This window comes from Petaurus breviceps, unplaced genomic scaffold, assembly GCF_028583685.1.
Source record: "Petaurus breviceps papuanus isolate PSGF00001 unplaced genomic scaffold, PetGlider_PUasm1.0 551, whole genome shotgun sequence".
In the NCBI taxonomy this organism is placed as follows: Eukaryota; Metazoa; Chordata; class Mammalia; order Diprotodontia; family Petauridae; genus Petaurus; species Petaurus breviceps.
Window position 1 is genome coordinate 29,329,097 of NW_027186372.1, and position 14,209 is coordinate 29,343,305.

The 14,209-nt window shown below is 41.4% G+C and overlaps 1 protein-coding gene across 1 annotated transcript in view; it reads left to right on the plus strand.

The window, feature by feature from the left end:
• Positions 1–14,209, plus strand: part of GEMIN5 (gem nuclear organelle associated protein 5) — a 48,054-nt gene that overhangs the window by 32,972 nt on the left and 873 nt on the right. Inside the window, exons 19-27 of the mRNA XM_069102517.1 lie at positions 1,752–1,847; positions 1,982–2,119; positions 3,015–3,162; positions 7,796–7,915; positions 8,585–8,795; positions 9,634–9,891; positions 10,649–10,811; positions 11,656–12,178; positions 13,719–13,815. Coding sequence (XP_068958618.1) covers positions 1,752–1,847; positions 1,982–2,119; positions 3,015–3,162; positions 7,796–7,915; positions 8,585–8,795; positions 9,634–9,891; positions 10,649–10,811; positions 11,656–12,178; positions 13,719–13,815 — 1,754 coding nt within the window. The remainder of the gene's footprint in view (positions 1–1,751; positions 1,848–1,981; positions 2,120–3,014; positions 3,163–7,795; positions 7,916–8,584; positions 8,796–9,633; positions 9,892–10,648; positions 10,812–11,655; positions 12,179–13,718; positions 13,816–14,209) is intronic.

A 14,209-nucleotide genomic window follows, 5' to 3' on the forward strand; every position in this document is an offset into this window, starting at 1 on the left:
ATATAGTACTTACTGTGCACCAGTCACTTTGTTAAGTGCTTTACAGTTGTTACCTTATTGTTCTTCACAACCACCCTGTGAAGTAGGTGCCATTATTATCCCCATTTTACAGTTGAGGGAACTGAGTTAAGTGACAGATAGGGTTGAGTGACTTGTCCAAGGTCACACAAGTAAGTGTCTCAGGTTGGATATCAACTCAACTTTTCATGACTCCAGGCCCAGTGTGCTCTATCCATTGTGCCATCTAAATGCCCAAGATCACATGTATAATAGTAGCAGGTATAGAATTGAGATTCAGTTCTTCTGACTCTATAGCTGCTGGATTTTTTGTTGTTGTATTTTTTACTTCTGCTGATGATATTAACCCAGAACCTATTAAGTTGGATTGGCTTTAAATAATGTGTTTTGGTTTTCCATTCACAAGTTTCTATTTAAGAAGTACCTGGTTGTTGAACTTCATACTGCTATGTAGCACTTTTAAATCAGCCACTATATGTGTGTATGATGTATGTATCAAGGTTACTTTTGTCCCTTTTGACTCTTGTGAGTGTTTTTGATGTATGCCAAGACACTACCAAACATACCAGAAGTTTTTATGTACCTATTTGTGGCAGCTAGCTCCTATGGTTTTCAGTCATTTGTCTTTGGGTATAGGGGAACTGTAGAATATATTTGCTTTTTCTTTCCTTTGAAATGAACATATGGAACCCTTTCAGTTGAGTCAGGATGGATTTGGATTTATGTTAGATTCTTGACTTTTAATAGAGTATTGGTCAAAATTTAAGTGACCCCTAAATATATAACATGCCTCTAAAATGAGATGTTCTTGAGAGGAACACTCTGTGTAAACACACATTCAGAACACTAACACCAGTTATAGACCATTTTCAGTTTTTGTAAAGGGAAAGCACAACCTACATTCAAATCATTATATGTCATGGGTTAGCTGAAAATTTAATTTTAGCTCTTTCACTAGTAAATACTTATTGAGCTTTTAAAAATTTGATTTCCAGGGGCAGCTAGGTGGTGCAGTGAATAGAGCACTGGCCCTGGAGTTCAAATCCAGCCTCAGACACTTAACACTTAATAGCAGTGTGACCTTAGGCAAGTCCACTTAACCCCCAATTGCCCTCCAAAAAAAGCCAAAAAAAAAAAAAAAAAGAATGAGATAACATTTCTATAGGGGCAGCCAGGTGGCTCAGTGAATAAGAGCACCGGCCCCAGAGTCAGGATGACCTGGGTTCGAATCCGGGCTCTGATACTTAGCACCATACCCAGAAATAACTGGCCGTGTAACCTTGAGCAAGTTACTTAACCCCGATTGCTTAAAAAAAAAAATTTGATTTCCAACTCAGCAAACCTTTTTTGAGTCCTTATCTTATGTAAGATAAACTTCAGAAGTACTAAAATTATATCAGAGGTTGCCAGAACCAAAAATGGCAGCAGATAGGGTGGGGAGGGAAACAAATGTGTACAAGAACTAAACTTGCCCCATTCTAATATTAGATTTTCAAATCTTACCTCTGTAAACACAAATAGCCAATGATCTCTGTTTTAGTCAGAGAGTACAGAGCTCTTTTTCTGAGAATTTTGAAGCAGTTCTTAAAAATGCCTGTTTTAAAGCAACTGGGACACTAGAATGAGAAGCTGATAATAGTCTGTCCTAGCATCCTTAGTCCACTACCAAGTAAATAAATCAGTGTGACCTACATAGCAAGTCATCATGATTTTTTTTTCCCTCCTACTTACAGAATTAAATGAGGATTTGGCTGCTAGTCTAAATGAGCGGATTCACTTGGGACTCTTCACAGACAGGACGGCCCTCTACAGGATGATTGAGGTAGAAGGTGAGATTTCACAAACCCTGATTTCAGCATCTGTTGTGATTGCTCTGACAGACATAGCTAAGTATATCTTAGGGGTGGTTCCTCTCCATTGCTCTTAGTAATATTCAATTTCCCACTCTTATTCTTTCAAATAGGAAAAAGTCATTTGGAAAATGGACACCCTGATTTATTCCACCAATTGATGCTGTGGAAAGGAGATCTAAAGGGAGTTCTTCAGGCTGCTGCAGAAAGGGGAGAACTGACTGATCAGCTGGTAGCTATGTCACCAGTAGGTATGTACATTAAGAAAATGCTTACCCTATCTGGGATATCATCCATAAACATCAGCTGTTTGTAATACCAGCTGATCTCAAAATCATTTTAAAAACTAAAGTGTCATATCATCCTTTAGTGTTAGGCTTTCTTATAAGTAGAACATAAAAGAAATAGGACAGCTGAAAAGGAGGCACCAAAGGCCCACTCTTAACTCGTTGTTCTCAGTCTAGGCCTCCCCTGGGTAGGTTTGTATAAGATCTGAGTGCAGCCTCTAATTGTCTTCTCCTTAAAGTCTTCCTCAGGTCCCTTTCTTCTTCCTCCGTTTGCTGAAACAGCAACATGATATAGTAGAAACTGTGAATTTAGAGCCAGTGGGCCAAGTTTCAAATCTCAGCTTGGCTGCAGCTGTGTGACTTGGGCAAATGACTTGTCCTCACCTTGCTTCCTTTTCTGTAAATTAAGGGAATTGATGTGTCTTTCCCTCTTCTTATTTCTCATAGCACTTTGCCTTGACCTTCACGCTTATTATTTTCTCCCTTATTTGATAAGTTGCTTCAGAGCAGGGAATGGTGTCACATCTATCTTTGTATTGCCAGAGTAAAACATAATACATTGCACATGAGTCACTTAATGAATGTTTATTGAATTGAATGTGAGTGTGGGTGAAAAGGAACCGGGTAGGATAGGTGTTGTAGGAGTAGAAGCAGCAGACCTGACTTAGTCAATTGGACATGACGGACGAGGGAGAGTCAAAAATGATTCCTCGAGGTCTTAGTATATACTATTTTTCTTTTCAGGGAGTCCTTAGTAGTATAGTGGATCTTCAGAATAATACAGTAAAAAGGAAAATCTGAGCAAATTCCTAAATGTGTACTTACATGCTTGCGAACCATACCATCTTTTGCCTTCTAGCGGGCTACCAGATGTGGCTGTGGACAGTGGAAGCCTTTGCCAAACAGCTTTGTTTCCAGGACCAGTATGTCAAAGCTGCCTCTCATCTCCTGTCTATCCATAAGGTGTATGAAGCTGTGGAGCTGCTCAAATCAAACCACTTCTATAGGTTAGCAAAGAAACTTGTGTTAACCTTCTCATGGTGGAGCTTCTGGCCACAGGGTCACAAGATTTCAGAACTGGAAGGGACCTTACGGGTCACCTGGTAGAGTATTTTCATGATGTGGATCAGGAACAGCACCAGGATTTGAAATTGGTGGCATAATTCCAGGTCTGGTGCTCCAGAGCACTCTCTATCTGGGCACAGAGATACTCACATCCAGATCACATCAATACAAGTATTTATTATTTCTCTGATGTCAGCTGTGCTAGCCAAGGAGGATACAAAGTCAGAACAAGAGCCCCCTGTCCTCAGTGAGTTCATATTCTGCTTGGGGGGAAGGAGGAGCAGACCACATTTACATAAGGTTATTTGAGAAGAAGGGGAAGAAGAAGCATCACATCTGGGTGCATCAGGAAAAGGTGGGGATACGAATAGAAATTGGTGCCAGAGTTGAGTTATGAAGGAAGTTCAGGATTCTAAGAGGCAGGGATGAGGAAGGAATGCATTCCAAGCATAAGGGGACGACTTGTGTGAAGGTGGATGTAAAATGCCTAGGTCTGGGGATAGCAGATAGCCCACTTTGACTGCAGCGTAGAATTTGTGAAGAAACATAGCAGTGTACCATAAGTAGGCAAGAGTCTTTCAGTTTAAATTTAAGAACTTTAAATGCCAAGCTAACCGGTTTAGTAAAAGGAAGCCTATAAAGATTCCTGAGCAAGAGAGTATCATGTAAAATGTGCGCTTTCGGAAGTGTGTTTTGGCATCCTTGTGCAGGATGGATGGAAGAGGAGAAAGACCGAAGCAGTGGAGAGTTTATTGCAGTAGTCTAGGCAAGAGGGGAGATCCGGTGCTGGCCGTGTGGGTGGAGAGAAGACAAGTAGAAGAGATGTTTGGAGATAAAAGTGAGTATGTGTCGGTTTGTTATGAGAGCTGAGGAGATCAAGGAGAGGTGGTTATAAAGAGTCAGGGACACTTCCACTATTGTGTCTCTTTCTAAGTCTAGAAAGTAAGGGAGGCGTTGGATTTCTTTGAGGAGGTTGGTGACACGGCCAGACCTATGCTTTAGGAATATCGCTGGTTTAGAGAATGTTTTAGAGAGGAGAGAGACTCGAGGCAGGAAGACAAACTAAGAATCTCTTGCAGTTGTTCATTCGAGGAGGCCTGAACTAGAGTGGTTGTGAAGTGAGTAGAATGAAGGGCATGGATGGAAGAGACACTACAGGAGTAAAATCAACAAAACTGGGCCCCTGGGTAGATGTGGAGGTTGAGGGGGAATGAGAAACAAACCTCCTTAACTGGAAAGACAGTGGTGCTCTCAGCTGAAGAGAGAAAGTTAGGAAGCGGGTTGGGTTCAGGAGGAAACACAATGAGTTCTGTTTTGAACATATTGAATTTATTGTCCATTTAGAAATTTCCAGTGAGCAGTTGGGAATGCAGAGCTGGAGCTCAGGAGGGGGGGGGGGGCCCTAGTTGTGTAGCTTGGGGAGTCAACCCACAGAGCTCCTAATTGAACCTATAAAAACTGATGAAATTACTGAGAGGAAGAGAAGAGAGAGAAAAGAGGCATTTCCACTTGGGGGATATAGTAGTAGGGAATATGGCTGAAGATCAAGCAGAAGAGGTTGTGAAAGCGCAGCTAGACAGATCGGGGAACCAAGAGAGCGATAGTATGAAAACTCAAGAAAGGAAAAGTACCCAGAAAAGATGGTTGGTAGCTTGCAGGCTGCAGTGACGTCTGGAAGGCTCAGAGGTCATCAGATTTGGTATTTAAGAATGCACACTCCAGGCGCTTTTTCGGTTTGCTGAATGAACCATCCATAGTAGTAAAGACCCATAATTCTGTAAGTGCTTTATAAATCATCATGAAGCATCTTCCTCCTAGCAGCCCTGTAATGTAAGTAGTAACAAGTTTGAAATTTGCATTTTATAAATAGGTGAACTGAGAGGTAACAAAGAAAGGCAAAAAAGACAGTCCCTGCTGTCAAGGAGGTCATGGGCTAATGGGGAAAACACAGAAACACCTGTGTACAAACAAGGGGGGGGGGGGTGTGATGTATACATACATCACACGTGCACACACATGCATACACAGGATAAACTAGGTCAGTTCAACGGAGGAAAGGCATTAGCATTAAGGGGAATTGGGACAGGCTTCTCTTCAAGAAGGTGAGTTTATTGCTGGGTGGTGAAGGAAGACGGGAGGAAGAGATGAGGGAAGGAAAGAATGCTGGGTTTGGAGGACAGCCAACGAAATGCCCAGATTTGGGAGGAGTGTCTTGAGTGAGGAAGAACAAAGTGTCCAGCATCATTGAAATTACTGAGTTAAGTGAGGGGTTAAAGATTATCAAGGGCTTTGCATGCCAAAGACAGAGTTTTATATTTGGTCCCCAAAGTACGAGGGAACCACTAAAAAGTATTGAATAAGGGAGTGACGCGGTCAGATGTGTACTTTGGGAAGAAAAGTGTGACAGCTGTACGATGGCTAGACTGGAATGGGGAGAGACTTAAAGTGGGGAGACCAACCAGGAGGCTGTCACAGTAGTCCAGATTGTGAAGTGATGAGGGCCGGCACCAGGGTGAGAAAGAAGAAAGTACGTAAGAGATGATGTGAAGGTAAGATTGACAGGACTTGGCCACAGATTAAATGGGAGGGATAACAAAGGAAACGCAATGACAACCGGGTGACCAGGAAGGTGATAGGAAAGATGGGGGAAAGGGAAGGGATCGGGAAGGTGGGAGACGGGTTCAGTTTGGGACATGGCGAGTTTTAGGTGTCTATAAGACATCCAGTTTCAGGAGATGGGAGTCTGGAGGTTAAAAGGGTTTAGGATTAGATAAGTGGAGCTGATGAGATCACCAAGTAAAGGAGAAGGTGGCTCAGAACAGAGCGTTGGGGTAGACCTACAGTTAGAGCAGCCTGGATAAGGATTAAGTGAAGGAGACTGAGTAGTAGTGGGACAGGTAGGAAAACCAAGACAGGAGCATCATGTAAACCTAGAGAGAAATTTCCAGAGGGTGATCAGCAGTATCAGGGGTTACAAAGGAGTCCAGAGGGGTGAAGATTGAAAAAAGGCCCTTCGATTTGGCACTTGGGAGATGGAACCAAAATGGTGGAGTGAAGTACAGCTAAGCTCTCCCTGTTCCAGCCACCAACACCTACAAAGAGATCTAGAAAATGAACTAAGCCCAATCGGGAAATCCAAGAAATAAATCACAGTGAGTCATTTTCCCAGCCCAGGTCATCTTAGGAAGATAGGCCAAGGGGTCTGCAAACTCTGAGGCCTGCCCCTGGCCAGGAGTATGTGAACAGAGCATTCTAGCATAGGGAAAGGGTGTGTACCAGGGCAAGAAGAAGGCCCAGATCCATCTAAACTTAGTAGAATACAGGAACATGTGCCACCTGGCAGCTCTCACTATCTAGTTGAGGGTCAGAGATCCCAAGTAGATGGAGGAGATGACCCACACCCAGAGATGGCATTGCAGGGTGAGCAGTGGTCACAGGCCCTGTGAGAGTGGGACAAGGTCAGAATCAAACAGCAGTAGGTGACTGATGCCCCCAGAGCAGAGCAGAAGCTCAGTTGCTGCTTCTGTCCCAGTCTGAAGCCTACAGAAGTATAACCAGAGCAGAAATCTCAAGCCAGAGGGAAACCTTCAGTTTATTGCTCCAAACCAGCAGAGCCTCCCAGCCGATTGTCAGCGGCTGAGACTAGCAGCAGTTGACTTAAACCACACAAGAGGCAAGCTCACAGGTGTACTGCTCAGACCCAAACAGACCCAGAGCAGGAACTTGCAGGGCTCCAGCCAGGGAGGGTGGGCAATAATTAGGTCTTCCCCTGGATTAGAACACTTTGGGATCACTGAAAACTTGCAGGTCCCCAGCCTGAGATGTCCCTGAAAACCTAGAGTAGCACAGCTTCCAGTACCCTGAGAAAATAGCAACGTTCCCTCTAGAAGTACATAAAACAAAGATTCACCAATTGTAAGCATCCTTCTCCAGGAGTTCGGCCACAGAAGGGAGGAGTTATGGGGCCATAACTAGCAGGGATAGCTGGGTTGAGTTAACATTTTTGAGGGTGAGGGGACATGGATGTTTGTGGGAAGTCGGGAGCAGCCAATAGACAGAATGAAGTCACGTGAAAAGGTGGGGATGATGGAGCATTCAGCTGGAGAAGAAGGGTGGCAGGGATCACTTGCGCATGTAGAAGGGTTTGCCTCGACAAGAAGGACTACCTCTTCATTTAAGACAAGGGGGAAGGAGGAGGTATTGACAGAAATTATATGAGGGGGCAAATGGCCTCAGTTTTTTCAGTGGAATATAAAGCAAGGTTCTCAGCTGAGAAGGTGGAGGGAGGAGGAACCAAGATGACTCCTAAATAACAGAGTAGGACACTCAAGATCCAGGTTTTCTGACACCACATCCAGAGGCCTTTTTGTTATTCATAAATGCCATGAATGAACATCATTTGAAAGAATATGCCATATTGCTTTCTCTTTGTAAGTACAAGACAGTGTGGCGTATTACATTCAGTTTATCTAGAGTCTTTAGCTAGGTTTAACTTGAGGGGACTGGTTTTTTTTATCCCTACACTCTGTTAGACATAGTAGATAATTGATTTTTGTTTCTTTCTCCCTGCCCTAGGGAGGCCATTGCAATTGCCAAGGCCCGGCTACGACCAGAGGACCCAATATTGAAAGACCTGTACAGCAGTTGGGGAGCAATCCTAGAAAGAGATGGCCATTACGCCATGGCAGCCAAATGGTAGGCACTAGAGAGAATTCGGAGCCAAAGCCTTCTCTATAAACAACAATAAAAAGGAGCATTTCATAAGGAAAGAAAAGGTGTCTGTCTACCTAGAACTGTCCAGGCAGGCTTGATGACACAGTTATACCAAAAGTCACTGGAGCCAGTCAGCAAGTACAGCCAGGGGCATTCGACTCCAGTGACATTGTGCCAACAAGTGGGCAGAATGGGAGGGAATTCCCTCTTGAAGTTCAGTTCAACAGTTATGTTGTTGGCTAAAACAGAGGCTTTTTAGAACCCCTAAGATGAGATCCCCTTGGAAACGGGGTAAAAGCCCAACACGGGCATAGAATGGGGGGAGACACTTACTCTGGCACTAAGGTTTTATACAAGGTAGATTTGGGAGGAAAGGGATAAATCTGTTTTGAGTACAAGTCTATATTGATGATATTTATTGAACTTTTCCTCTGTGCTCGTTTTCCATTTACTAAGCCACACTGAATGTAGCCATGAAGGAAACGATTGAAGAAAAATCAGTGTCCTTGAGAATACCTTGAAGGAAAAATAAGTTATTAGGGGGGTAGAATTGAGAATATAGAGATCTGTTCTAGAATATATCCAACTTGAGAGTTCGCTGTTTTTATCATTTCTGTATAAACACTCTTTTTTTCTATTCATATGTTGTAGTTACTTAGGGGCTACGTCTGCCTATGATGCAGCTAAAGTGCTCGCCAAAAAGGGGGATGTGGCTTCTCTTAAAACAGCTGCAGAGTTGGCACTTATCGCCGAAGAGAAGGAGCTGTCTTCATCGTTCTCTTTCAGATGTGCCCAAGAGCTGCTGTCAGTCAGGAACTGGGTGGGAGCTCAGGAAGTCCTTCAGCAGCAAGAGTGCTTGCTAGTGAGTCTACCCTTCACTCTTGGCAGAGTATAAAGAGGGCCAACCTCTAAACCTGGAATTCTTTCCTAGTGAAATATCACTGAAGTAGAAAATGAGGTGCTTGTGCCTGCCTAATGCGACTAGATAGTCCAAGTTTCATTAAGCTCATTCTGTTTCTTGATGAACTGTGTCGTGTTCTTGGCCATTCTTCCTAGCTGTGGGCAAGTTATGAAGTAGAATGAACTGCTTTGTGAATTTTTATAATTAAAATTTTAATATATGAAAATGTCTTACAGTTTATCCATAGCTTGGAGTCCAGGACCCACCACTCCAGCCCAGGCCTTTTGCTGCTAAAGGGACACTTATGTTAGAATTCTACCCATTCCGTTTTATAATTGTTATCATTTCTGGTCCATTTTATTTCGCTCATGACAAGTTGACTTTTTACTGTAATCATAACTCTGGCTATAACTGTGATTTACCTGAAAGCTTATCTGTTCCTCTCTGCCCCTTTTGGGAAACAGGGTCATTAGCTAGTTTAAACCTTCTGAAATATCTTTTAGCAATTCATTTTTACAAGCACCAATAACAGTGAGTAAGAGCCCTCCAACACTCTCATCTGTAGGCTATAATCATTAAAAGCCTTCTCTCCTACATAACACGGCCAGTGATAAATTTAGACATCAGGAGGGAATTCACAATACAGACCCCAGATTAATCCGCTACAAGTGAAAAGTAAGGAAGACATGGGAAACAGTTTTTAGGGGATGATTTCCAGCCACTGAGGCAGGTTCTTTTCATGACTTCTTTTCTTCTTGGCTCTTGAACAAAAGTTCTTTTCTGGTTGGTTGTGTTCTAGGGTCAGTGTTTGGTGTTTTGCCTTCATGAATTGCTGTCCAAGCACCTGGAGGAAAGACAGCCATCAGAATGGAAAAGTTCCTCCTTCCCTTCCTACCATAGCTGGGCCATCAGGACTGAGAGTTCCTTCATGGAAAGGGTGATCACAGTATGGAAGAGCACATTTGACTTGGAGACCGCTGAACAGTACCAGGCAGCAATTCAGCAGCTGCGTGGCATCGAGTACCCATCTGCCACAGGTCATACCCTTTCCAAACAGGTAACAAATGTGATATTCGTAGCTACTGTTCCCACTCAGGAATAAGAATAGCACTTTATCTACTTCTAAGTTCCACAATTCATTTCTCTAAGTGGAAACATGTGTTTTCTTTAAAGAACTCTGAGGTTGGAATTAGAAGATCTGGATTCCACTTCTGCCACTCATTAGTTATGTGTCCTCTGAGCTTCAGTTACTTTATTTATAAAAGGACTAGGTTGAATTAAACAATCTCTAATTGGCCTTTCCAGTTCTAATGTGCTGTTCTGCAGTTCTTGACCAAAGAATTAGTAGTTCACTTGGAATGTTCAAAGTGGAATTTAAAACAAACAGACTGACCAGTACCAAAGGTATCATCTTCAGTATCATTAAAGCCAAGTCACTTTCATATCCATTTGTGTTCCATTCATTTGTAAAGAGATAATAAATTTTGGGAGATCAGAAGTGATCTGTTAAGTAGGTAGAACAAGACTTAGAAACTGACTTTTTGTTTCAGATATTCTAGTCAGTTAAAATATCAAAGTGTTCTCCTTAAGACCCTTTCCCTTCCAGTCACTGCATGTGATTTGCCATGCAACCATGAAAATTTCTCTGGAAACCAAGAAGGGCCCTTATTGATAAGCATTATTTGTTAGGAAATTCCTGGTCCCAAATTGTCCATAGGCCCTGTTGGCAGGATATTCCTGCTAAATGTTGCTGATAGCATTCTTTGTCCCTAAAGTAGAAAGGCTTTGACTGAGACTTTGGCTTCTCACTCTAGCTCCTGTTCCACATCTCCCATGATCTGACCTTAGCGGTGCTAAGCCAGCAGACCGCCTCCTGGCCTGAAGCTGTCAGAGCTCTCCTTGCAGCTGTGACACGGAGTTATGACTCAGGGAACTTCACTCTGATGCAAGAAATTTGTACCCTCTTTCTTCCCAAAGGCAAGTAGCTTTCCTCTCTTCGGGGCCAAATTATGATCAATTAGTTTCACAGCTTCACATTACTTGTTTTTTCTCCACAATCCAGAAGAGCCTTCTGATTGTGTTCTTATTAGTTAATATTTGATGATGGGAGACAGGGAGGGATGTAAGTCATTGAGAGCCTTAAATAATCCAAACATTTCGTTTTCATCAATAATTTCTGACTTTCCACCAGGGTTGAAAGATATCAAAAAGTGTGTTTTTCTTCTTATATGTTCCGCAAAGGGAACAGTTCCACAGAACCAGAAGGAAATCCATTCAAAACAAGAAATGTCTTAGAATAGTCTCCAGGCTTCATAATTAGCTACTGAAGAATGGAGATCTGACCAGAGAGCCATGGTTCTGCAGATACACAGTATAGAAATTTGCTTGCTGAAGTGCACCCTAGTGCCATTACTTCAGAGGAAAGATGGAAATCCCTAGGGTTGTAAAATGCTTCTTTTCTCCTGCTTTCAACATGCATGTCCCCAACTATAGTAGACCAGCTCCTTCCTACCACTAGGAAATTCTTGGTTTTCTTTGGCCACTGGCTTTAGGTGTGCAGTTTGATAGATAACGTCCTGTCATCCCTTTTCCCCTTGAGGCTTAATTTAGTTTTAAGCCTCCAGAATTATAGCAGTCTCTTTATTTGGAATATCCTTATGGTCGCATTGGAAACTGTTGTCTCCTTTGTAGGGTTGTAAGGGTCAGAATGAGAGATCAAAATTATAAAAATTATACAGGAAAACAAGCCCTCAAGGGGGAAATAGGACATTTCAAACAAATAAGCAGTTGGAAAAGTCACATCTCAATTTCTCTCCCTTAGGCTGTGATCATTTAAGAGAGAAACTGGGTGAAGAGCCAGCTTTTAAAAGTTTAGAGGCCTTTTTCTCATATGGACAGCTCTATGACCTTTGGTGGAATCTGCCCAGGACTCCTCTCATTCAAATACAGTGTGTGGCAGATCCAGTGCCTTTCATTGGCACTGCCTCTGGTGGTGAGCAGAATGGTCTGTCTGATACCTCCAGTCCAGAAGTAACTGACCCTGAAGCCCTTACCCAGCTGAGCGATGCTCTTCCCCAAGTAGCCATACAAAGTACAGCTTTGGAGCAAGACCAGAGAAGCACAGAGAAAAAACAACCTACACTAAGTGCATGTGAGGTTCTCATTTCTCAAATGCACGCAGATCTCCAGAGTACCCAGAAAGCTATCACAGAGGTCCAAGAAACATTAGCAGAAATGATCCGCCAGCATCAGAGAAATCAGCTCTGTAAAACTACAATGAATAGTGCTGAAGAAGATCCTTCTATGAAGTCTCAATTGTATTCTGAAAATCCGGATAGCCGAAGGTATGAAATCATCTAAAACAAGGTGAAGAGTGCTGAATAGAGGCCAAGGGCTTTCTTTGTTAATTTAAAAAATTTTAAGGCCTAAAAAAGTTTTAGAGTTAGAGTAAATCATGAAAAATTTTAAATGCTTACATACTGACATTTTTTAATTTTAAGGTTTAAAATTCCTACAGAAAGCCATTGATAACTAACTCACCCTGCTAGTTACAGACTCCCCCCTAAAGCCAGGGAAACCCTACATGTAGGAAAAGGGGGATTTGCCACCAAATGGTCAAAGAAAACTTACAGTGTATTTGCACACATACACAAACAAAAGTGTAAACACCTGAAATTTCCCACAGATAGTTACAGAATCGCTGAATTGTGAGTCAGTATAAAAGGTGCAGTGTGGCATGGTAAATGTAGAGGACCAGCCTCAAGTCAAAACCAACCCTGTGTTCAAGTGCCACCTCTAGGGCAGACTGATCATGAGACTCTGGGCAAGTCACTTCATCTGTGTTGTGGGCAATGCCTTAGAGACGATGAGCCGCGGAAGAGCTGCCCATCTGTAATGGACAGGATTTCTTCACAATTTCCCTACATTGACAAAATCACAAGGCCAAGAGAGATAAATATTAGATAAACATTTTAGATAAATTATCATTTATTTGTATTTTATGTCACGTGTATTAGTCATATACTTTTATCTTTAATACATAATTTTATCTATTTTTTGTATGTTAAAAATTTATATGTATGCAACAGAATATTATGCTTTGGGTTGATATATGTAGGGAATATGAGGAAATCCAGAACAGTTTATGTGAAAGAGGAAAAGGCAGCAAGCAGAACCAAAAAAAACCAAGTCTGCACAGACCATGACTATTTTTTTTTTTTTTAGAATATCTGTGTGGAGAGATGAATTGGAAAGCTTTTTAAAGGAACACAGAGTGACTGATTAATTTGTCAGAATGTTTTGTGTCTTGAAATTTTTAGCTCCACTCCTGCTGTTTGATGCTTGACTTTTTTCCTCTCTAGGGCTTCACTTTCCTCATCTACAAAATGAGGTTTCACTAAATGACCAGGTTCCTTAGTTGGAAAGTGTGTTTTATTTATTAATGTTTAGGTTAAAAAAAATTTAACAAAATAGCATTTTTTGAACACCTATTGTGATCAACTCTTTTATGTATGTCCTTCATTTAAAAAATAAATAAATGCCTCTCTTGAATAATCATAAAGGAGTGCAGTCCCACAAAGGAGATCTCTGCAAATTGATTAGAGTTTTTATTTCATGAAAGGCATCATTATATACTTCCAGGCTAAGGGAGGAGGGAATTAGAATTTGTCCAGAAGGGGAAAGAAAATCCTTATTTTAAAAATAGATATTAGAAATGACACAAGAGTCTCAAATCATAGTTAAATGTCCAAATTGTTGAAAATTGCTCTTAAAGAATTGTGTTTATTATTTGGTTTTGTAAATTGTTTTACATTAAATATTTCTCCTTGATCTTTATATGCACAACTTGAGCAAAATGTGAGTGGTTCTGTATTCTGTTAACAGTAAAGAACAAGTAAATGAACCAGTTTCTCTGGCTGAATTGACAAAACGACTTTCAGAAGCAAATAAGAAAATGGCTGGATTTCCTGAGAATATTAAGGTAGGATCGATAACTACATTCTTTGCTAAGAACTACATCTTCTCAGTTCACTTTACCAGGTTAAGACTCACATATAAAAATGTAGCCCCATTTATTTTCTGAGCTTTTTCATTATTCTATAGTTTCATTATTATTGTTAGTAATTCATTATTAAGTAGTCTCAAATGCTATTAGTCTGGATAAAATTTTGCTCTACAAACAGATTAACTACATGTAAAAAAACTGTCATTCGGAACTTACATATTGCTGAATGGCCAGAGTAATTTGGCAATTGTGGATAGACATAATGGTCATAAATCAAGATAGGAAAAGGCCAGATGCAGGCATTACCAGACTCCCAAGGTTAATATAAGTATCAAATGAGAGACTTTATGTTAAGTACTTTGTAACTGTT